This window comes from Mustela nigripes, chromosome 8, assembly GCF_022355385.1.
Source record: "Mustela nigripes isolate SB6536 chromosome 8, MUSNIG.SB6536, whole genome shotgun sequence".
NCBI lineage: Eukaryota > Metazoa > Chordata > Mammalia > Carnivora > Mustelidae > Mustela > Mustela nigripes.
In genome coordinates this window covers 51,987,726-52,012,112 of record NC_081564.1, presented here as the reverse complement: position 1 = coordinate 52,012,112, position 24,387 = coordinate 51,987,726, and the positions used below count along the sequence as shown (strand labels likewise).

The window sequence follows — 24,387 nt, the reverse complement described above, 5'->3', positions numbered from 1 at the left end:
TGACACTAAATGGTATCATGGAATGAGTACTTTATTCATATTTCTATCATCAGTTTTATACTACATGTATTTACATGTTTTCTGGGTCACAAAGGCTAAAATGTCATCAGCTCCTCAAAAGGTTTATTCTTTTGAGCAGCAGCCGTAACAGATTTCCATAAAAGTTATGATTCAATGAAGATTAATACTTCTTAAGCAACCCAAAAGGTATATGACATTGTATTTGGCAAGATGTTCTTACAACCCTGATATCATACTTAAGGGTAACTTCTCCATATAAAAGTGTTTATTAACCAGTTAACTAGCTTTCTGCCTGGTTGCTAACAGGACTTGAAAATCTTGCGGCATAAACACTTGACAAATAACCTTATAAATTGATTAACATTTGAAATGAAGATAGAATAGGTTTATAAAGTTAAATGCAACATATAGCATCAGCATGTGGTAGCTTTCTCCTATCCACTTTTTCAAGAGCAAAATAATGAGTTATCTCCTACATGTCTTCCAGGGTGAGTTATGAGAATTAAATGCTATCGTGTTTGCCTCTAGACAAAATTTTAATTAGACACACAAGTAGGAGAAAACCACTTTTAATTGAAAAATAAAGCAATACATCTCAAATAAGACTCTGTTTAACAACATAAACTGTAACTTGCTGAGGGAAATCGCCTTCCTAGAAGTGGTATTGTGAAATTTGGGTATCAGCAATCAATAGTTTCCCTCCTTTATTTTGACTCAGCTATAGGCATATTAAAAATAAGGACTTTCTCATTAATTTAAACTGTAAATCTGTAAAGCTTGTCCCTATTCCTAACCCACTGACAAAAGGTGAGATTAAACAAACATTTCCATACTGAGGAGTTCCCAGGTAATAGCAAATAGGCAATATTTTCCTTAAGAAAAGTTTATAGGAAAGACACACAAGACTATTATTGATATTTAACTAATCCACAAACTTCCAAACACAATTTCATCAAGATGATCTCTACTACAATTTTCCTTTAAAGAAGTTCTCAAATCTCAGAATGGTTTAAAACTTGATATACTGGAAGTATTAACTTTGAAAGAAAGTAGTAAAGTTATTGCTTTAAACTGGAAAAACCTATGGTCAAAAATCTTTTTAAAAAGAGTTCATTAAACAGCTATTCTTACAATTACACTCATGTAACTGCAGAGAAAATGTTCAAGCACATAGTAAACATCACTCTTTCGAATGACAGAACAAAGGCATATGCTTATCAAGATGTATGGCTTTTTTGGTGATTGTTATTACTACCATAGTCATTGTTTGACTGAAAAAGGTTTTTACAAAACTCCACTTTCAAAATTAACATTTTTATTAAATCAAGTTAAAAAAAAAGTTCACTGTAGAAAAGTCAACAAGGGTTTTAACAAAACCAAAATATACCCTTTTCATACAATATATGTATATATTAGCAGCAAACTACTTCTGAGATTTTCTTTTATGTTCTTTTAGTTATTTTAAAGAAAGCATAAACAATGCATATTAGTATGGAATGTCAGCTAATACACACTTCCTCTTTCATTCTGTGATTTAGGCCTTCTAGTACAAATTATTTTATGATTCTTATTAATAAATACTAAGAACAAACCCAGTGTTGACTAAGAAGTAGTGAAACAGAGAGGCTGGTGGCATCCATCTCATTACTTCATAGTCATGCATTATCTTTGAGAGTAACAAATGAGCACCATATAAACAAGGTAATTTTGTGTGTAAATTCAACTTTAAGGTGTAACAGTAGCCAACTAAACCACTTAGCATTTGGCCATTGCTTTTTAAAAATTTGGTGATATAAAAAATTTTAATCAAATCAGATATTCAATCCCATATTGCTTGTCCATTTTTAAAATCTTAATAGAAATTCTGTATATAACCTGACAAATTGCATGCATATGTTGTGTGTGTAAATACACATAAAAAAGTATATGCATATATACACACACATCTTTAGCTTTGAATGAGTTTCTAAACTGAAATGAAACCAAACCTCTCATTTAAACATACCTGTAGAATATGATATCACCAACTGGAGTTTCTAATCAAAGTTTCATCTTAGCTAAAGAGAAGTACTGGCTAGAAAATTTTGAGGACAAAGAGCTATAATTTGTCTTAATATACTTTAGGCTTACAAATTAGTCGGCCAAACAAGATTTGAAATCACCAACCTCCCACCTAAGAAATAAATTTTTCTCTTAGTATTTCCTTCTAAGGCAAAAAGAAAATACCTTTACGATGAACCTTCACTTTTTAAAGAGTTATAATTATTAAAGAAATCTCACTAGTCTTCAAAAATACTAAACATTATATAAATACAATTTTCTTATAGTTGGATTCTTCAGCTAGAATCTGTATTAAAAAAGTTTCCTTTGGATTGTTTCATTTAGCACTTTAAGTCTCCATTCTGCAACTCTGGTAACTGGCTCAGATTTAGTAGGTTTCTATCAATCACATCTTTCAGAGTGTGCTACTGTGTGTTACCTGTGTACAAGAACGTCCATGGGAGGAACTGCACCAAATTCCAAAAGCAATGTAAGGAAAAATTTAAGACTGTATAATATAAAAAAAGAGAAGTATAACATGAAATCCCTTTTGTCCATTTCAATATTTTTAAAGATAATGTCCTAACTTTCATTTTTAACTTATCAAAAAGATGAAGTTTTCAGATGGCCCACCTTTATTTTTTAATTAAAAACCTAAATCAATAGACTGAATTACTTTTATTAATATACACGTCAAGTTACTGAAACGGTGACTTCATGTAGTTTTCCCCTTGAAGATGGCACTTGCAGGTACAAAGATGCAGAGATGTCTATAGCCTTCAGATGTTTACTTGAAAAGATTCTTCAACTGCAGTTTGATACTGGGTTTCCTCATCTAGCTGAAGATTCTAAAAACAATGACATTAACGTATCAATAGGAAAGATATACTCCACTACTCAATACTTTGCCCACTTAAAATGGTTTATGTTACAATATATGCTATCCTTTAAAACATAAGATTTAAATGTCTGAACTTTAGTAATTAAGTTCAGTTGTAATTATTTAAATATAATTGATAAACAACAAATTAGGATGAGCAGAAAATGAAATTTGAAAGTTATAGTGCTTTAAAATGAGGTAGTTAATTAAAAGTACAGTTAAAGGTAACCCACAATTTTAAGTGATAATAAATGTGTCATCTCTAGAAAACAATGTCAAACTATCTAAAAAATTTAATTTTAAATAAGCATTTATTGAATTAAGAGAACTAAATAGCAGCTTCTTAATCCTAACATGAAGCTAAAAACTATAGCTTCCTCAATCTTAGTTACACCAGCCTCCTTCACTTAATTCTACTTGCTGCTATCAGTTATGTTTTATGGGTTTGCTTTAAAATGGGCTTCCACTTGACAATCTCGAATAATTAAAATTACATACTCTTCTTTCGCAAAATAAAACTGGACAATTGATCAAAATAGATCACAATATCACAATAGATCAAAAGCGGTTTATAAAATATATTTTCATTTTTACAAATCATATTGTCCACAGTAAACTTTCTTAAAATGAGAATTTAAGAATCTGTATTTCATAAAAATGCTAAAATCATAAAAGTACACATGAATTTTACACATTTGAGGTGTTACTTTAAAACAATATAACTAAAAATGCAAATTCCACAAAATAAAAAAAAATTTATCGATAATGATATAATTTCAACACTGGAGAACAGAGAAAAAAATAAATTCTGTTCATGTCATTGTCAGAATTGCACATGCCTGTGCTTACCTAAACTGGAAAATAAGTATCAGCCATTCTTTATCAGGATTAATATTGAATTAGATATGGTTTTAATTCATTGCAGTTGAATAAAATGTAATTTCACAATAAAACAAAAAGTCATCTAATTTCTTTAAAAAATTATAATGACACATTTGGGAGGTAGAAAGTAACCCCATTTTTGCTTTAGGGATCTTTTTTATATAACTTCTCTCATGCCTGTTAAAGCGATCGTCTAAGACCAGAATCTACTCAATCTGGCTTTATTTAATAATTATGCTCCCTCATTTTTAACAAGGATGTGGGCACCTGGCTGGCTCAGTTGGTTGGGTGTCTGCATTCGACTCTGGTAATGATCCCATGGTCCCAGAGTCCTGGGATCAAGCCCCCTGTAAGGCTCCCTGTTCAGCAGGGAGCCTGCACCCCCCTCTCCTCCTGTCCCTCCCTGACCTTGTGATCTCTCTCGCTCTCTCAGTCACCCAATCTCTCAAATAAAATCTTTAAAAAAAATAATCTGTCTCATATGTAGACATGAAAAATCTATTATAATAAGCAACTTATACTACATGAGAACAACATTCTCCTCCCATCTGTTGCACCAGTTTCACTTCTCTAAACAGGTATAATTATCCCTTAAATCTAGACAGTTTTCACATAAATAGTTATTTTGTTCAATCTGGGGGTTTACTCATCTTACATTAATTATCTCTCTAGTACAAGGAGGTAAACAGTAAATTTAACTGTACCACTTCCACAAATATAGAACCAAAGTACACCTATATTATATAAACAACCCTGGGGTGCCTGGGTGGCTCAGTCATTAGGCATCTGCCTTTGGCTCAAGTCATGATCCCAGCATCTTGGGATCGAGCCCCATATGGGGTTCCCTGCTCAACAGGGAGCCTGCTTCTCCCCCTCTAGCTCTCCCATGCTTATGTTCCCTCTCTCAATATCACTCTCTGTAATAAAATCTTTTAAAATAATAAATAAATAAATAAATAATAAAAACAATAGCTTGTTTCAAAACTCAAGTCTAGACTGAAAAAGTTAATTTAACTTGAATATTTACAGGGCATTTTCTTAAGCTTAAAGAATTTCACTTACCACAAATTCTCCATAATCAAACTGATGTCTTTGATTTAGATGACTAACGAAATTTCTAGTAATCTGGCTAGGATCTCCCCAAGGAAGAGACACACAAATAGGACATGTCTATGAGAAACAGAATGTTTTAAATATAATGAAAATATCCAAACATACTAATTATTGGAAGTATTAAAACAACACAAGCTTATGTTACTGAAAATGTCTATATAAAAATCATTTCTGGGGTGCCTAGGTGGCTCAGTGGGTTAAGCTTCTGCCTTCAGATCAGGTCATGATCTCAGAGTCCTGGGATCGAGCCCCGCATCAGGCTCTCTGCTCAGTGGGGAGCCTGCTTCCCCCCCTCTCTCTGCCTACCTCTGCCTACCTGCAATCTCTGTCGAATAAATAAAGAAAATCTTTAAAAAAAAATCACTTCTAAGGTCCAAATTTCAAGAAATCATCATTTCCTGACCAAAGTACCTCAGATAAAGTATAGTAATCTAACACAATAAAAAAGAGAGATACATTCTATTATTTATATCTCTGACTACAAAGATTTGTTTGAACAGAAACATCATAGTCAGCCTTTAATAATGCCACAGTTGCTATCATTAGCCAGCATGTAATCTCATTTGAACCACAAGTAACTATAATCACTATTAGCTTAATTTTATTTATAAGTAAAATGAAAGTGAAGTAAACTTCAAATCAATCCTTAAGGTTTTAAATGAAGGACATGCTAAAAAGTGAATGGATGAAACACTCACATCAAGTAAGAAGAAACTTTTAACTGGACTCTAACCAAAGTTTGTGCTGTTTTGAAAATAATGCAGAACAAAAATTGGCCAATGCAATATAAAACAAATCAAGTATCTTAAATGTGAGATTTTTTCCTGGAGAGATCTTTGGCAATTGTATTTGTTTATTAACTGACTGTCCCCTAATGAACGGAGTAGGTGATGTGTCTCCCTTTGTGCTATGTAAGAGTTTAAGTGTAGTCTCAGTAGTTACTGAGGCATATCTTTCACACCTTTTCTAGCACTACCAACTAAATCTGCTTAGAAATACCTATAATCCTTATTTTATTTATGAAATGTTCTTTCTACTCTATTTCTGAAGAAAATATATATCAAAATGTACAGGTGAAAAGGAAGTATCTCTTCCAGCTCAGTTTCTCCTGTACCATCCACAGCTGAAATCACTTACCTGTGTAACTCATGTTCCAAAAGAGGACTTGTAGGACCATTAACACAATGCTGGAATCCTGCAGTCCACTGTCTCCCTCATTCATCAAAAAGGTCTCCCCCTTTCTTACACAGCCTCAAAATGGCATCAAAAAGATATGTATGCATCAAAAAGAAAGTATGATTCTTTTCCTTCCGTGCTTTATGCATTCATATACTAGATTCTGCAAGGATACAATTAAAAACACCTACTGACTTCATTCTTATTTATAAATGCTTTCACCTACAACAGGTCCACCAGGCCAGATCCAGCTGCCTGAATCCTACAGATTAAGAGATTGAGAGGTCTCAGTAGAGGTTCTGCCATTCCTCAAATGAAAATCCCCAGTTCACCTTTCATGATTTCACTCTCCTCCAGCCTATTCTCTTACATCACCCTTATAATAACCATCTCCCTTTCTATAAGTGAGTTAGTGGAATTTTAAATATCTTATTTTGCTTCTGGTCATCAATTTTTTGTTGACAAAAGTCTACCTTCTTGATAATGCCCATTCCAAGTTTAAATCAACTACTTTCCCTTATACACATGAAGTAAAATGGAAGAGCATATTTAAACAGAAGACTGTCTTTAACATAGGTACTTACCACAGGAACTATCTGAAATAGGTGATTACTGTTACAATGATCCAGTAAACGCTGTCTGGTAAAATTTGATTCTTGACACAAGGGACATTTAAAGGTAGGATGCCCAGAAGAACTATAAAATAATTTTAAATGAAATGTACTTAAGGTGAAATCGTAACAAAAATGATGCTTTTCTATTCTTTGACCAATTATTTTAAGTTTCGTTTTTTAAAAATATACTTATTATTCAAAGATTTCCTCATTTTGCAAAAACTATTTTCAGTAAATTATCTACAACAGATGTTCCCAAACAATCTCAGTTTACAGTACCCTTAAAATGTTTCAGTACATTTTCTCGTGGCGCCTTTAGCTTAAACGAAAACAAACCTAGCTGCCCCATATGTTAAGCAGTTACGTCCAAACAACTTAAATTTAGTCATTTGTGTAAGGCCAACAGATGTCTCTGTAACTCTCCTGAAAGTTGTAAACACCCTGTGGTGTCCCATATCTAGGACGTCAAAACTTTTTATTAAAAAGATTCCCATCAAGGTCAGATCCTTAGTCTATCCCAATCTCTAGGAATCTAACATCCAAAATTCATAGGAAAAGTGAAAAACAATAGTGTCAATCATCAGAACAATCAACATTTCAAAACATTTTGAGGATCATGCATCACTGAAGTTTAATACCTCAGAATTTCAGCAAAGGGACAGTTTAATACTGACATCTCTACCTAAATTATGCATGGAAGAAACTGGACCACAGTAAAAGAGGAGATCTACACTATTCTAATTTAACGTGATCTGTAAAAGCATCTGTAGCATTTATTTAATTGCTAGTCTAGCATTATGCCTGATGATTTCATTTTATAAAAAAATTTCAGGGGTGCCTGGGTGGCTCAGTGGGTTAAAGCCTCTGCCTTTGGCTCATCTCAGGGTCCTGGGATTGAGCCCCACATTGGTCTCTCTGATCAGCAGGAATCCTGCTTCCTCCTCTCACTCTGCCTGCCTCTCTGCCTACTTGTGATCTCTGTCTGTCAAGTAAATTAATTAATTAATTAATTAATTAAAAGATCGATTATAAAGTGACAGATATTATATACTAAAGTAGTAAAATTTTCAAAAGCTTACCTTGTATTCTCTTGATAAGTTTCTGTGTTATCAGATGTAGATGTTTCACTCCTATTACTTAAGAAGAATAGAGGTGGGAAAACGTTAATACCTCAAGTAAAAAAGCACATTACAGATTCACTAACTTGAATTGCTAATGAAAGGACTAGTCTGAATTTTTTTAAAAGCCTGAACTTCAGGATGCCTGGGTGGCTCAGCCAGTTAAGCATCTAATTCTTGATTTTGGCTCAGGTCATGATCTCAGCATTATGAGACTGCGCCCCATATAGGTTCTGTGTTGAGCACGGACCCTGCTAGAGATTCTCTTTCTCCCCCTCTCTTCACTCCCCCAACTCGCACATGCACGCCCTCTTTTAAAAAAAATAAAAATAAAAATAAAAAAAAAGCCTGAACTTCAAATAGTTCTGAACTATGAAATAATTATAGCATTACTTTCTAAATAAATTCTGGTAAGAAAACTGCTTATTAAATCTTTATTTACATCCTTTTCAAATTAACTTATGCAGTTACAAATATATAGAGAATATAGAATTTTGCAGAATTATCTTAAATTTCTAGCATGATAGTATTTCCCCAGGTTCTTCAGACTTTCAAAGAGACTCTTCCACCTAGACTACCTAGTTTTTGAAAGCTGAGGTAGAAGCAAGAATCTGTGAACTTTCTGACTTGTAACTAGAATGTGGTTTAAAGATGCAGCCTCCAAAGCAGAGTAGTTTTAAGAGAAGATTTAAATGTTCATTATGTTCTTATTTTCCAAAAAAGGAACTAGACTTTCCAACATTTAATATACAGAACAATTTGACATCTTCAGAGGGACCCTGTCCTGGAGCCAAATGTCATATGCAGTATTAGAGAAATCCAGAGGGATGAGTTGGTATGTTCCAAATGGGGACTGTCACTTATGCATTACAGAATATTATCAGAATGGTCAATTTTATAGAAACAAATCCTTTTAATAGCAGAAACATTAACAGAAATGAGACAGGTAGTGGGCAAAGAACTGTACCATGCAGATGTCTGCTTTTATATCTCAATACCAGAATTAAAAGAGTTGTTAAACCTAGAAAAATGCTTATTCATTTTTTATAAAAAACAAAACCGTTACTATACCAGCTGCCTAACAAATGTTCTTTTCTTTTTGAATTTTCCTTTTTTGATTTTTCATAATAGAGCTACATACAACAAGGTTTATTTAGTGTAGACACCCTCCCAAAGACTGTCCCTTCTATGAAAATAACCATGTTCTCTCTCCACACACATCTATCCAATGCTGAGCCAGCAAGCGAGCTTCCCAGTTTTCACACCCAAAGAGCAAACTAGTAAACCATTCTTTTCTGTACCTTTCCGGCAGATACTAATCTGTCTCTTCAGGTAAAGATGGCATTTTAACAATGTGAAGACTAAACACCTTTTTAAAATAAACTCAAATTATGGAAACTGCATTTATTAAAGAGTTATTCTGAATTTGTTAATGAAAACAGTATGTGTCACCTATTTTTTAAAAATCTCATATCTGTATCTTTAAACTTGGTAACAGATTTTTCTAATTGTTTTTTTAAATCTTTTTAAAATCTTTCAAATAGGGGTGCCTGACTCGCTCAGTCGGTACATCATATGACTCTTAATCTCAGGGTTCTGAGTTCAAGTCTCAAACTGGGCACTGAGCTTACTTAAAAAACTAAAAAATAAAAAACAAATAAAATCTTCCAAATAAATATAATCACTGGGTTTTGAATGTGTCCTTTAAAAACACTGTAACGAATACTATGCAGCCATCAAAAGAAATGAAATCTTGCCATTTGCGACAACATGGATGGAACTAGAGCGTATCATGCTTAGCGAAATAAGTCAAGCAGAGAAAGACAACTATCATATGATCTCCCTGATATGAGGAAGTGGTGATGCAACATGGGGGCTTAAGTGGGTAGGAGAAGAATAAATGAAACAAGATGGGATCGGGAGGGAGACAAACCATAAGTGACTCTTAATCCCACAAAACAAACTGAGGGTTGCTGGGGGGAGGGGGTTTGGGAGAAGGGGGTGGGATTATGGACATTGGGGAGGGTATGTGCTTTGGTGAGTGCTGTGAAGTGTGTAAACCTGGTGATTCACAGACCTGTACCCCTGGGGATAAAAATATATGTTTATAAAAAATAAAATAAAATAAAAACACTGTAACGACTTCTAGTTGGTTTATAAGAACAACTGTAACATCATTAGGGAAGATGAAAATTTCAACAAAGCTCTTTTGACATTTAATGAATGGAACTGAAAATTTTAGTAAGCTCAACCTGTGACATACTTCTTCTATTTGGATCTATAAGCTTTTGTATGGTAAATATCTTTTTCAGCCATGACAGTCAGCAAAATCAGTATCGCTGTAAAAAGAACTTAGTTTCAAATCTTTGATTATGTCATAGTGTTAAACTAAGATTTAAAAAATTTTAGGGGGCACCTGGGTGGCTTAGTCAGTTAAGCATCCAACTCTTAATTTTGGCTCAGGTCATGACCTTGGGGTAGTGAGACTGAGCCCTGTGACAGGCTCCACGCTCAGCAGGGAGTCTGCTTGAGATTCTCTCCTTTCCTCTCTTGCGTCTACCCCGCAAACTCATGCACGTGTGTGTGTGCTCTAAGTAAATCTTTTAAAAAATTTTCTAGAAAGTATAGTCAACAATACTAGTTTTAGTAAAAGTATTAATAAAACATTAATAAAAATATCTCATACCATTAAGCAAAATTTATTTTTAAAGTAACAATTTCATCTTTAGCTCACTTAAATTTTGCATACTTTAAATGTACATAAAGTATTTGTACTGTAAAATACATGCATGTTTTTTATTATTTTATTTTTACTTTAAGATTTGTGTATTCATTTTAGAGTGAAAGAGAGAGGGTGAGTGAGAGCACAGAGAGAGGCAAAGGGAAAGAAGCAGTTTCCTGTTGAGCTAGGAACCCGATGCAGAGCTAGATCTCACAATCTGGAGACCATGACCTGAGCCAAAACCAAGAGTCAGACACTTAACCAGCTGAGCCACCCAGGTGCCCCAGATGCATAGTTTTAAAATAAACATACATGTACTAGGAATGCATTCTTTATTTTTTTCACTGATGGGGTATACAACCACAAAAGTGATTTAAAACATTTTAATATCAAATTTAATGCCCTTTTCAAATGCTTTCTCCCTTGCCTCTCCCATTACAGTTCTCTATTTTCCATTATAACTGTCATTATCATCACTCTAGCCCTTCCTAATCATCCTGTACCATGTCTGGGCTACTACTGGTAGCCTATTCATTTACTCCAGAAATGCATGAATGGGTTCAACAACAGAAAATCTATTACAGGTACCATATTATCAATTAAAATTATTAAAAGATCATTTCATCTGATGCAGAATAACCATTCAATAAGATGCAACCTCCATAATGAAAACAAAAACAAAAACAAAAAATCCTGATCGTTCACAATGCTTCTAAAAATACAAATGCCTACACCTTAAGTACCAAAATATCTGGGAATTGTGTCAAATGTATGTAAGTTTTAATTCCATAAAAGATTCCATTTTTTGAAAAGATTTTATTTATTTGACAGACAGAGATCACAAGTAGGCAGAGAGGCAGGCAGAGAGAGATAGGAGGAAGCAGGCTCCCCGCTAAGCAGAGAGCCTGATGTGGGGTTCAATCCCAGGACCCTGAGATCATGACCTGAGCGGAAGGCAGAGGCTTCAACCCACTGAGCCACCCAGGCGCCCCAAAAGATCCCATTTTGAACAGAACCATTTAATGGGGAAATCTTAAATTCAGAATGATATCATTATGACACAGATAAAAAATACCTATGTTAAAAAACTACAGTAAACATAATACTTAATAAAATTTTAGATGCATTCGCACTTAAAATCAAGAACAAGAGAAAGGTGTCTCCTACTTAATATTGGATAGAGATCCTAGTTAATGCAATAAATTATGACATGAAACACTAAGACATAAAATTACATTAAAAAAAAATTTTCCACATAGTAAGTCCAAGAGAATCTACAGGTAAATTATTTGGAACTATGAGAACTAATAAGTCAACAGTTGCTAATACAATCTTAACGTAAAAATCTGGACTATTCCTACGCACTAGTAATAATCACTTAGATTACAAAACAGGAAAAAACATCCATATGTATACAACAGAAGTTTTACTAGGAAAAGATACAACAAAACATATTTACACATGCTCTAAATGGAATTTTTCAGCACATTTTTTAAAAAAAATGCTCTTTTAAAAAAAGAGATGGGGCACCTGGGTGGCTCAGTTGGTTAAGGGGTCTGCCTTCAGCTCAGGTCATGATCTCAGGGTCCTCAGATGGAGCTCCAGGGCAGGCTCCCTGCTTCTCCCTCTCCCTCCGTGCCACCTCCACCCCCCACATTCCTGCCCTGTCTTTCTCAAATGAATTTAAAAAAAACTTTTAAAAAAGAAAAAGGGAGAGAAGGGTGCCTGGGTGACTCAATGGGTTAAAGCCTCTGCCTTCAGCCCAGGTCACAGTCTCAGGGTCCTGGGATCCAGTCCTGAGTCAGGCTCTCTGCTCAGCAGGGAGCCTGCTTCCCCTCCTCTCTCTCTGCCTGCCTCTCTGGCTACTTATGATCTCTCTTTCTGTCAAATAAAAAAATAAAATCTGTAAAAAAAAAAGGGGGGTGGTGGTGGTGCCTGGGTGGCTCAGTCACTAAGCATCTGCCTTCAGCTCAGGTCATGATCCCAGTGTCTGTGGATCGAGCCCACATGGGGCTGCCTGCTCAGTGGGAAGCTTGCCTCTCCTTCTAGAGCTCCCCCACGCTTGTGTTCTTTCTCTTGATATCTCTGTCAAATAAATAAAAATCTTTTCTAAAAAATCACATTAAAAAAACTGGGGAAGACAAGCTGTTTCCCTGTTTAATGTAAACAGGGAAAGTCAGGATCATATGATGTCAATTCCCTACAAATCTATGATTTCAATGAATTCAACCTCTATAATGCTTCTGATCAAAATCTCTACAGAGATTTTCAGGAGACTCAAAAGTCTGATTCTAAAATTTATGTGGAATATCAAGGGGACAAGAATAGTAGAAACAATTTTATAAGTAAACCAAGGAAGGAAATTTTCCTTACATGACATTAAAACTTATTGTTGAAGCAATAATAATTAAGATAGCCTGATATCAGAGAAATAAGCAAATGAACAGAACAGAACAGAACACAGAGAGATGTGTAGGACTGAAATGGCACTGTAAATCTGTGAGGAAAAAATTGACCCACTGAATGGTACTGGACAAATGGCTAACCACATGGGGAAATTTTTTCTACCTCACATTATACATTCAAAATAAATGTGAAAAGCAGAGCTTTAAACTGTTCAAAGAAGAAAATATCTTATAACCTTGACATAGGAAAAAATTTCTCAACATGATACAAAATGCAAAAATCATTTAAAAAATTATATATATATATATATATATATATACATACAAATAAAAATAACACATTTTTGTTTGTCAAAAGATACTATAACAAGAGTAGCCAAAGACATTTGCAATCAGGAAATAAAAGCAAAAATAGACAAGTAGGACTACCTAACTTAAAAAGCTTCATCACAGCAAAGGAAACAACCGAAAGAGTGAAAAGATGACCTATGGAATGAGAGAATATATTTATAAACCACGTATCTGATAAAGGGTTAATCTTCAAAATATATAAGGAACTCCTACAACTTAACAGCAAAGAAACTACCAACCCTATTACAAAATAGGGGCTAAAAACTTGAATAATTCTCCAAAGATGAGATAGAAATGGCCAACAGGTATATAGAAAGATGCTCAAGGTCACTAATCAACAGGGAAATGCAAATCAAAATCACAATGAGCTGTCATCTCATACCTGTTATGACAGCTATTATCAAAAAAGCATATAAGACGAGTATTAGTGAGGGTGTGGGAAAAAACTGGAACCTATGTACACTGTAGGAGGGAACGAAAATGTTACAACCACTTTGGAAAACAGTAGGAAGGTTCCCCCTCAAAAAACAAACAAAACTACCATATGATTCAGGATTCTTACTTGTGGGTATTTACCCAAAACAACTGAAATCAAGATCATGAAGAAATATTACCATTCCCATGTTCACTGTGGGGCTATTCATAAAAGCCAGGAGGCAGAAACAATCTTGTGAATGTATAAAGACACAAAGATACGAATAGATAAAGAAAACGTGGCATATACATACAACTGATTATTCAACCTTAAAGGAAATCCTGTAAATGAATGAATCCTGAAAATGACAACATGAATGAACCTTGAGAATGTTCTAAGTTAAATAAGCCAGTCACAGCACAAATATTCCATGATTTCACTTATATGAACTATGCAAAATAGTCAAACTCATAGAAGCAAAGAACAGAATTGTGGTTGCCAAAGACTAAGAGACAGTGAAATCGGGAGTTACTAATCAATATGTATAAAACATTAGTTATGCAAGATAGGTTCTAGAGATTTGTTGTACAACACTGTGACAATAGATAAGAACACTATATTATACACTTAAAAATCTGTTAAGAGGATAGCTAGCTAGCTCATGTTAAGCATCCTTTCCAAAATTAAAAAAAAAAAAAAGGAAAGGGGCCCCTGGCTGCTCAGTTGGAAGAGTGTACAAATTTTGATCTTGGGGTTGTGAGCCCCAAGTAAATAGAGATTACTTAAATAAATAAAACATTTTTAAAAAGGAAGAAAAAGAATTAAAATTATGTATGACTATGCCATTTAATGCTAAATTAAGTTGCAATATTCCTTAAAGCAAAATTTTCAAAATGCTTAAGTATCTCATTTCTAGTCTTTTAAAAATATGAAGAAAGGGTGCCTGGGTGGCTCAGTGGGTTAGGCCGCTGCCTTCGGCTCAGGTCATGATCCCAGGGTCCTGGGATCGAGGCCCGAATCGGGCTCTCTGCTCAGCAGGGAGCCTGCTTCCCTCTCTCTCTCTCTGCCTGCCTCTCTGTCTACTTGTAATCTCTGTCTGTCAAATAAACAAATAAAATCTTTAAAAAAAAATATGAAGAAAAATCCCAAAGTCTATACTTATGTGTTTTACAAAATGGCAAAAAAAAAAAAAAATTTTTTTTTGAGGAAAAAAAAAATTTAAAAATTATATATACTTGTAATACATGGAATAAAGGATTGGCATCTACAATATATAAAGAATGTTTATAAATAAGGAAAAGTCATTTTACCTAATACTTATACCAGATTCCTTAATAAAGAGCTATTTAGCAGGGTGTCTGGTAGGCTCAGTTGGTTAAGCATCGGAGTCTTGTTTTTGGCTCAGGTCATGATCTCAGAGTCAAAAGATTGAGGCCTGCATTGGGCTCTTCACTTGACATGGAGCCTGCTTAAGATTCTTTCTCTCTCTCCCTTTCACTCTGCCCCCCTCCATGTCCCATATACATGTCCTCTCTCAAGAAAAAACAAAAACAAAAACGAAACCAAAGAAAGTTATTTAGCCACTTAAAATGTTCAACATCTTGGAAAGAAATCTGTAGGAACAACCTAAGACTGCTTGTAACTTTCAGTCTCTCTGAAGGGCTGTATTGGACTAAACTATATGCACCTACTGATATCTACAGATTAATATTTTCAAAGAGTCAAAATTAGTAAGAAAAACCTACAACCAGACCAAACAATTTCCAAGGAAGATAAAATGTGTCTGGTATCTCAATGATTATATGCATCTTTCCTCCCTATCCTCCTCTTCCTCACTTCTAGTGGCTAAAGAAAACAGCATATACTCTTATATGTTAAAACCAGAATTTTATTAGTATCAACTAGAGAGGGCCTTAAACAACTAGGACTGCTATATAATTATCATGACAAACTACCCCATACTAATGAAATAATTTTATTAAACATCCTCTAACATTTATTACTTTATAGTAAATAATTATACCCTGAATGATCTGACTGAAACTAGTGGGCTAGTTTATCTTGGATTATTCAACTGGAAGTTAAACTGTTTATATATAGAAAAGGGGACTGTGTTTTACTTATTCCTGTGTATTGAACATGTAGAGTGTGCCCAGTAGTTTAAAAGTACAATAAATCTATGTTGAATTAATAAAACGATCAACGGATTTATTTTGAATTTTTTTTTTTTTTTAAACTGCTGAGATAGGTACATGCAGACACCACTTTAAGAATTTCCACAGCCGGGCGCCTGGGTGGCTCAGTGGGTTAAGCCTCTGCCTTCAGCTCAGGTCATGATCTCAGGGTTCTGGGATCAAGGCCCGCATCGGGCCCTCTGCTCAGTGCGGAGTCTGCTTCCCCCCCACCCACCGCCTGCCTCTCTGCCTACTTGCGATCTCTGTCAAATAAATAAATAAACTCTTAAAAAAAAAAAAAAAAAGAATTTCCACAGCCATGAAGTTCAGAGTTTAAATCATCCATTTGTACTTACAAGGAAATACTGAAAACTGTATTCTGAGAAAACACCTGCTCTACTCTCTTAGGTAGTCCTTTGACTCTGCCACAAAGAGGTTTTATTAAAGCAATGAATTTTCATAAAATGTCACCAAATCCTGCTTAACTGTTAATTACATGATTCTGTTCTTTTTTTTTTTTTTAAAGATTTTATTTATTTATTTGACAGAGATCACAAGTAGGCAGAGAGGCTGGCAGACAGAGAGAGAGAGAGAGGGAAGCAGGCTCCCTGCTGAGCAGAGAGCCCGAAGCGGAACTCGATCTCAGGACCCTGAGATCATGACCTGAGCCGAAGGCAGCGGCTTAACCCACTGAGCCACCTAGGCGCCCCATGATTCTGTTCTTAATCAGCAATATAAAATGTACCTGTTCTCCAGTAACTTGACAAAGAGTAAGACCTTAAATTCTCCAAACTGAGCAGTTTTAAAAAGCTTAGCTGCTAGCAATGATCTTCATGGAGAACTGCATGAATTTATAGATCCTCTCCATTCTACCAATACACCTAGATTAATTAAGCCAGCATATCAGAGAAAAGACCCTGGAAGAAAAGTTTTAATAACAATAAGGCATTATCATAAGCTACCTTGAAGGGGGCCTTTAAATTACAGCCCTATGTACCTTGTTTTGTATTTACCACAGGAAAGATGACGTTTAACCGCACAGTTTTCTTTAAGGGTGCTATGGGCAAAATCATTTCAGTATCATTTCTTTTTTTTTTTTTTTTTAAAGATTTTATTTATTTGACAGACAGAGATCACAAGTAGACAGAGAGGCAGGCAGAGAAAGAGGAGGAAGCAGGCTCCCTGAGGAGCAGAGAGCCCGATGCGGGGCTCGATCCCAGAACCCTGGGATCATGACCTGGGCCGAAGGCAGAGGCTTTAATCCACTGAGCCACTCCGGCATCCCTCAGTATCATTTCTTTTAGTATCAGGAATAGCTGTGTTTTTCATTAGAAACATTTTGTTTATAATATCACAGACAATGTTAATAACATAATGGATGTTTTCTTCTTTGTAGTAGCTACTTGGAGGCTATGAAACATAGTTGATAGGATATTACAATATATTTGGCTACTAACTGAAATCTTTATATGCTGGGTTATCTTTTGTCCCTCCAGATCTTCTCTCCTCCATTTTTCACCATGCTTTGTGTACTGAGAGACTAACCTGCATCAATAGGCTCCCCGCTCTGCTTTCCAGTTGGGTTCAGCCCAGCAGGCAATTGGGAGGGTAAAACAAGAGGAGAGTTAGGGTATTTATTTCCCAGACTCCTTCCTACCAAAACTGCCTCAGCTGGCTGCATTCCTCCGAGCTGCCCTCTCTATACAGCTCACTTTCTCCAAGTTCTGGTGTCTACTTCCTCCCCTCCCCTGCTTTCAGCAGACCCAGAGTACATCGCTAACTATTGTGATTTCCAGCTGCTCACATAGTGTACCCAACACCTTTGAAAATAGTCCCCTTACTAAATTCTCCTCAAAATACCTAATTTGAGTGCATTATCTCCCTCCTCTTGGTGGAGAGGAGATATGAAGCCTTACTCTGGCCTCGTATCTTCCTACCTCCTACATTAAAAAACAAAAACAAACAACCTTCGTTTCCTTCCTTCACCAATTTCCTTACTAATAATTCATACACAAACCCAATTTTTCCCATTACAATTATAATTTTTCACAGGACATAAAAATGAATAAGACCAAGAAGTCCATTCTAGATTTTAAAAAGAAAGGCAGTAAACAAATAAATATAATCAAGTCTTAGAGGACCTAGTTGGAGAATAAAGAAAGGGCATACCAAAAGGAAGAAATTCTAGAGGTCAGGGAAGATTTTACAGAGTGATTAACACTTGGTCTAAATCTTCAAAGAAAAGAAAAAGTCCACTGACTGGCAAAGTGTGGGTTAGGGTGGCGGGAAAAGGGACTACTACTTGTAAAAGTATGGAGGTGAGGGAATGATGAGAGTGATAATTAAAAACTACCCTTTTGGAGCACCTGGGTAGCTCCGTTGGTTGGGCGACTGCCTTCAGCTCAGGTCATGATCCTGGAGTCCCAGGATCGAATCCCGCATCGGGCTCCCAGCTCCACAGTGAGTCTGCTTCTACCTCTGACCTTCTCCCCTCTCATGCTCTCTCTCTCTCAAATGGATAAATAAAATCTTTAAAAAATAAAAAAATAAAAACTACCATTTACCAAGCAAGGTACGATTCAATATACTTTGCCTTTATTAACCTATTTAATGGCTCCCAACCCAATAAGGTACTAATAGTATTATTACCATCCCCCCTTTTAAAACAGAGGAGAAAATTGAGATACAGTTTCTTGCCAAGATCATATAATTAGTAGACCCAGGTAGTTTGACTCCAACGGTTCATTTTCTAAAACTGCTAACTTATACTGCTTCTTAAGGATGGCGAGGAAATGGTACAAATAATTCAATGTAGCTAAGACATATGATATAATGATGGTTAGCCAAGAAAGAGAAAGGCTAAAAAATGCAAGGCAAGTTCCAGATCAGAAAGGGCTTTAGAATAAAGAATTCTGTCTGATAAAACAGTTGTTGGATTTTAGATCATGGAACCTCTTGAGAATCTCAACATTCTTTCCCCAGAAAAACACACACACACAAAATATTTGGCAGTTTAGGTAGTTCAGAGTCCTTGCTGGCCCATGCGATTCAGAATGAGAAGCACTGCTATGGAGTCACGCTATGGACTTCCAAGGTACACGGAGTAAGGTATAAGGACAGGGAGAAAGAGATCAGAGTTGCACTTGTGAAATACCACTTTGGCAACAGCATATAGGACAGGTTAGAGGAGGACCACCAATAAAAAGACTACCGTAATAGTTCAAATGAGAGATGATGAAGGCTCGAGCTAGGGAAGTGACAATAGTGTTAGAAGAAAAGCACAGATGAGGAATACTGCTATCAGTAATCAAACTGGATCTGAGAGGTAAAGGAGAAGGCAACAAGACTTCTGAGGAGAAACTCTGGTCCTTTAACAAGCAGTGATTACACAAATCATACATACGAGCAACTTTGCCAAGAACTGGAAATACAATGTTAAACAAGACAAACACCACCTCACACTTAAGAATAATCTATTCAGTTAATAAAAAATTGCTGAATAATTGCAATATAGCAGAGGTACAATAATAAAGAAAGCACAGAGATGAAGGAACCTGAGGAGACTTTTTTTTTTTTTTTTTTTTAATTACAAAACAGGAGTGACCCATTTCATCCAATGATGCTAAGTCAAGTAAAATGAGAATCTAAAAGAATTTTGCAGACTGGGCAATCAGAAAATTCCTAAAGACTAGACCAGTTTCATATGAGTAGAGAAGCCTACAGTACATAAGCCTAAGTACTTAAGAGCAGTTAATTACTGAAAATTAGCAACACATGAAATGAAATGCTACTGAAATAAAATCTTAAGAGACTCTGCTTAATCCAGTCTCCTGGGAGCCTTTCCACACTACTGCCAATACTGCCTTTTCCTTACACAAAAACTATGTGTGTACTTGCTATTATTGAGTGTTTAAAAACTAAGTTAAAAATTAAGCACTTTATGTCTAGGGATACATGCATAGATGGTAATATTACAAAGAAAAGCAATGGAATGAATAACCTAAAAAGGAGGAGAGTGGCTACCTCTGGGAATATGTGGTTCAAAAGGATAGGGCTATGGACTCTGAAAAACAATCTGAGGGGTTTGAAGTGGTGGGGGGGTGGGAAGTTGGGGTACCAGGTGGTGGGTATTATAGAGGGCACGGATTGCATGGAGCACTGGGTGTGGTGAAAAAATAATGAATACTGTTTTTCTGAAAATAAATAAATTAATTTAATTTTAAAAAAAAAGGATATGGGCTCACAAGGAGATTCTAAGACCCTAAAGAATGTTCTATTTTTCAATCTGGGTTATAGTGGTTAACTGGATATTTGTTTTATCACTATTTTAAAAATCATACATGTACATTTTGGTCACTACTCTGTGTAAAGTACATTTCATAGAAATGTTTAATACATACACATCAGAGACAATAAGATAAAGCAAACCAAGATCTAGTTTAAAAAGCGGAGGGGACTAAAATAGAACTAAGAATTTAGTAGTACCACATCTCACTTTTACATGACATCTTATTATGAGAATTAAAATTTTTAACAACTCTATTTCTCAGATAGCAAATAAAGATTTTAGTTGAAAGGGATTTTCTTTGGTTTTCAAGTAATTTCAGTTGCAAAAGAAAACAGGCTTCAACTCTGTTTTTTATTTAAAGAAATGTAGATTTTTTTCCTTAGAATTATTTTTAAATAACACAAGCTTAAGTACATTATAAAGATGCTCTCCCAGATGCAATCTTACATGAGTTAAACAAGCTTGAAGACAAATGTTATAAATCTGTTACCTGGCAAAATACTTTAAACACACATACATACCCCCAAACAAAAAACACTTTATCATATAGTTCTCCAAACAATTCTACTTGAACTATAAAAATTCTCTTTTTATAAATAAATATTGCTTACCTGTTCCCTACTGAATCTTGAGAGATCTGAAAGTTTGGAATGATAGAGGAAACACCATATTCATCTTGATACTTCTTACAAGATTTGTAATGATGTCTCATGCGATAGAATTTAATCTGTAAATTATTGATCAAAATGTAATGTGACTTTTAATTTCAAACAGAAGTTGTAAGATTTGAGATATTGTCAACAGAAGAAAAGCAAGATAAACATAACCAAGCAAATATTCCATTTAATTTAAGTAAATGATTTAATTCTTAAGAAGCTGAAAATAAGTAATAAGTTTCTGTCCATTAGATGCAGATGTGAACTCACTGCAAAAAAATATTAACAATAATTTTGTACTTGAAACTATGCTACTAATAATAGACCAAAAACGAGTAAATTAAAAGCAGTAATTGGTTTGCCTTATGGTATTGGCCATTTCTTTATTCTTTATTGCACTGACAGAGTTGGAAAGTGCTTTTAAAAAAAAATTAGGTTCCCAGGTTAACACCTGGAACATTTTTCAGCTTCTCACAGAGAAGCAGAGCCTGAATCTCTCAAGTGTACTTTCTGGCTTCACTTCACTGCCCTGTCAGTTAACACCTCCCTCAAAGAGATGGAAAAGCAGATCTGACTTGTGTGAATGCATGAAAAAGCAACTGGTTTTGCTCACTGACTTTATTAGCTATTTGAAAAAGTGGCAGCAATAAATCCATAAATACATGGATATACTCAAAGCCTAACCACCCCTCACCACTTCACTCCCTCTTCAAATGAACAGACTGGAGAATTAATGCCAGTTATTTGCCAACACCTGATTTTCTCACCTGTTCCTTAAAAATTAATTAGTTTTCTGCAAAATATCCTGTGATTTTTTTTTTAAACACAAACACAAGTAAAGTGGGCAGCCAGAGAGCTCCTTGACTACATAAATCCATCTGGCCCATTTCTGTGTACAAAACTGCATTACTGAAGCTGTTACCATCACAATTTGTACCAGAATGGGGTTTAAATGAGTTAAATGCCAGTTTGTTCATTTGGTTCATTTAGTAGGTAATCAATGAGCAATTACTTTGAGAAAAATACCATGCTAAAAATTATGACAAATTCACAGACTGTATCTTTCAGTCTGTTCTCAATAAGTTTATGATCTATCAAGATCTATAATCAGGTTTTTTGGCCTTTCTACCCAATTTAAGTAACTTCTTTCTCTTCAAACCAGCACCTACCAAGAAAATTCAAATAGGAATTTGATTTTCAAAGTAGAGTAGAACCTTCATTTTCAAAGAAGAGCTATGTTGCATTTACTCTACCTGTTTTGCACAGCATCTGCAGCTACCAGAAAACTTCCTCATGATATTTTCAAGGTCTAAGGCCCGTTCAGGACATGCTCTCTCTCTTCTAGTCACATTTCCACGACAGAGGGGACAATGTATTCCGCTTTCTCTCATTGCAGTCAGGAAACATTTTCTACAGAAACTAAACCAAACATTTGTGACATGTTAACTACAGAAAAAAGACTTCATTTCTATGATTAAACACACTCAAGCAGTTATAGATATATATTCAAGCTAAATGAGTTAGGCTATTCATATGTATATAACCTGCGGAATTTTAAAAACTATACATGTATTTCTCGGAGTCTAAGGCTAATAATTGGGCTAAATAGGAATATAAAAGAAACTACACTCAATTATGCTTTAAACTTTTTAACATAATATATGAAAAGTAAGTATTAACATTACGTAACATTATCAGAGGAAGCGTCCACAAAGGAATGACTGGCTTATCCTGTGTCATTTATTAGCAGTGTGATCTTAGGTAACACACTAAACAAAACTGGATCTCTATTTCCTCCCCTTATGAAATGAAAGAATAGACCACATCAGTTTTTGTCTCAAACTCATGTACTTTGAGATAGTCCATAAGATATGAATAGGTCTACCACCAAACAGTGCACAAAATGATTTGGGAAATTCTAGAATGAACCAGTTAAAGGTTTCTCCGCTAATGATAACATTAAGTAGTACCCAAACTTGTGTTGTCAGGAAATATGAAAATTTCCCAAAACAGAGTGCAATGGAACAGAATCTGAGAAATATTTAAGGATCCTTCCAGCTCTGAATTTATGTCTAAACATTCTAATTAGAACCAAACTCACTAAAATCTCTATTTCCTCTCTCCTAACCCAATCAAATACCAAACTTGATCATTCTGCTGTTAAAAAAAAAAAATTAGATAAATCATAGACATCTGCATTTGGGATCCAAAGTACATATAAATTTAATCCAATCCCCTATAAATGCAAATATTCAATCTTCCTCCTCTAACAAAAAGGGAAAGCTTGTAGTATAATAACAGATCATAGAAAATGAGTTTCCTAACTATGTAGCATTGAACAAGTCACATTTCCCCTCTACAATCAGCTTCCTCATTCATAATATACCTATAGCTGAAACAATTGTTCAAAGGATTAAAATGGGTAGTAAGTAAAATGCTTATCACAGTACTTTTGAGTTACAAAGTACCCCATAAATAGTAGCTAATATAAAACATGGCATTTGATATGATTACCAATTAAGACCACAAGTTAAAATATTAAAAATATTCATCACAGTAAAAACAATAATAATTCATCCAAGAAAATGCAAAGTAAACATGGCTGAGATACCATCTTTCAGCTATCAAACTAAAAACTAGCTTTAAAAATAATAACCACTATTAGAAGATATATAAAGAAATGAGTATTGTGTTTCTGGCTAACAATTTGTCAGTACTTATCAAAATCCTTAAAGAGAGGACATCCCGAAAGTCTGAGTGCCACTTTCAGCTTTAATAATTTTGGAAAGCATGAAAATTACAAAGTTATAAAACTATCATTTGTAAGTTCAATTATTAAAAATCTGAAATTTAATTGTCTATATATTTTGTAAATTTTGAATATTAAATGTTTAACTTAAATTCTTTGTTTTAGTCGGTGTTTGCATTCCATAATCAAAGGGACCGTAAAAGAGAAAAAAAAGAAAGATGAGTCAGAAAAAACAAAAACAAAAAAAGCAAGACCAACTGGAGCAGTAGCCTCAACCATGAAAAGGTCTATAGTAAGGCAGGGGTAGAAGAAACCGAGGTTCTCTATTTCAGAGACACAGTTGTCAGTTTGACTGTGTATACAGGGAGCTTCCTATGTTAACAAAACCAACAGAATGTTATGACAATCGTGGGAAGATAAGAAAGATAAGCATTTCTATCCTAGAAGACTGAATAAAAGGTGACTGGATTCATCAAGTTAAGAAACATTGGAAGAGTTGGTTTGACAGAGGAAAGATGGGTGCAAGTTCAAAGTACCTACAAAAATCTCAATGCGTGATATCCAGTAAACAACTGCAAATACAGATCTTGAAATTAGGGAGAAAAATATGGAGAGCTGTTCAAGTGCCAAGAGCACTACAGAAACAATCTAGAGAAATATAAGCACTTACAGGAGTGTTCAGAGAGGAAGAGCCAAAGAAAAAGAAAGACTAAGTAATATTACAGAAGCCAAGTCTAATAACCTATCAAAGAGAAATAATATAAAGATGAGAGTAAACTGTCA

General features: G+C 34.9%; 1 protein-coding gene across 6 annotated transcripts in view; it reads right to left on the bottom strand.

Moving 5' to 3' along the window:
- Positions 1–574: 574 nt before the first annotated feature.
- RNF138 (ring finger protein 138) overlaps positions 575–24,387 on the bottom strand; it is a 40,272-nt gene continuing 16,459 nt past the window's right edge. For 2 of the 6 annotated variants that reach the window (XM_059409413.1, XM_059409412.1), the window contains exons 3-8: positions 22,109–22,274; positions 20,811–20,926; positions 7,806–7,862; positions 6,697–6,808; positions 4,886–4,993; positions 575–2,909 (exon numbers count right to left, since the gene is read on the bottom strand). In XM_059409413.1, coding sequence (XP_059265396.1) covers positions 2,841–2,909; positions 4,886–4,993; positions 6,697–6,808; positions 7,806–7,862; positions 20,811–20,926; positions 22,109–22,274 — 628 coding nt within the window. In that variant the 3' untranslated portion in view covers positions 575–2,840. The other 4 variants (XR_009405986.1, XM_059409414.1, XM_059409415.1 and 1 more) reach the window with 4 other exon arrangements.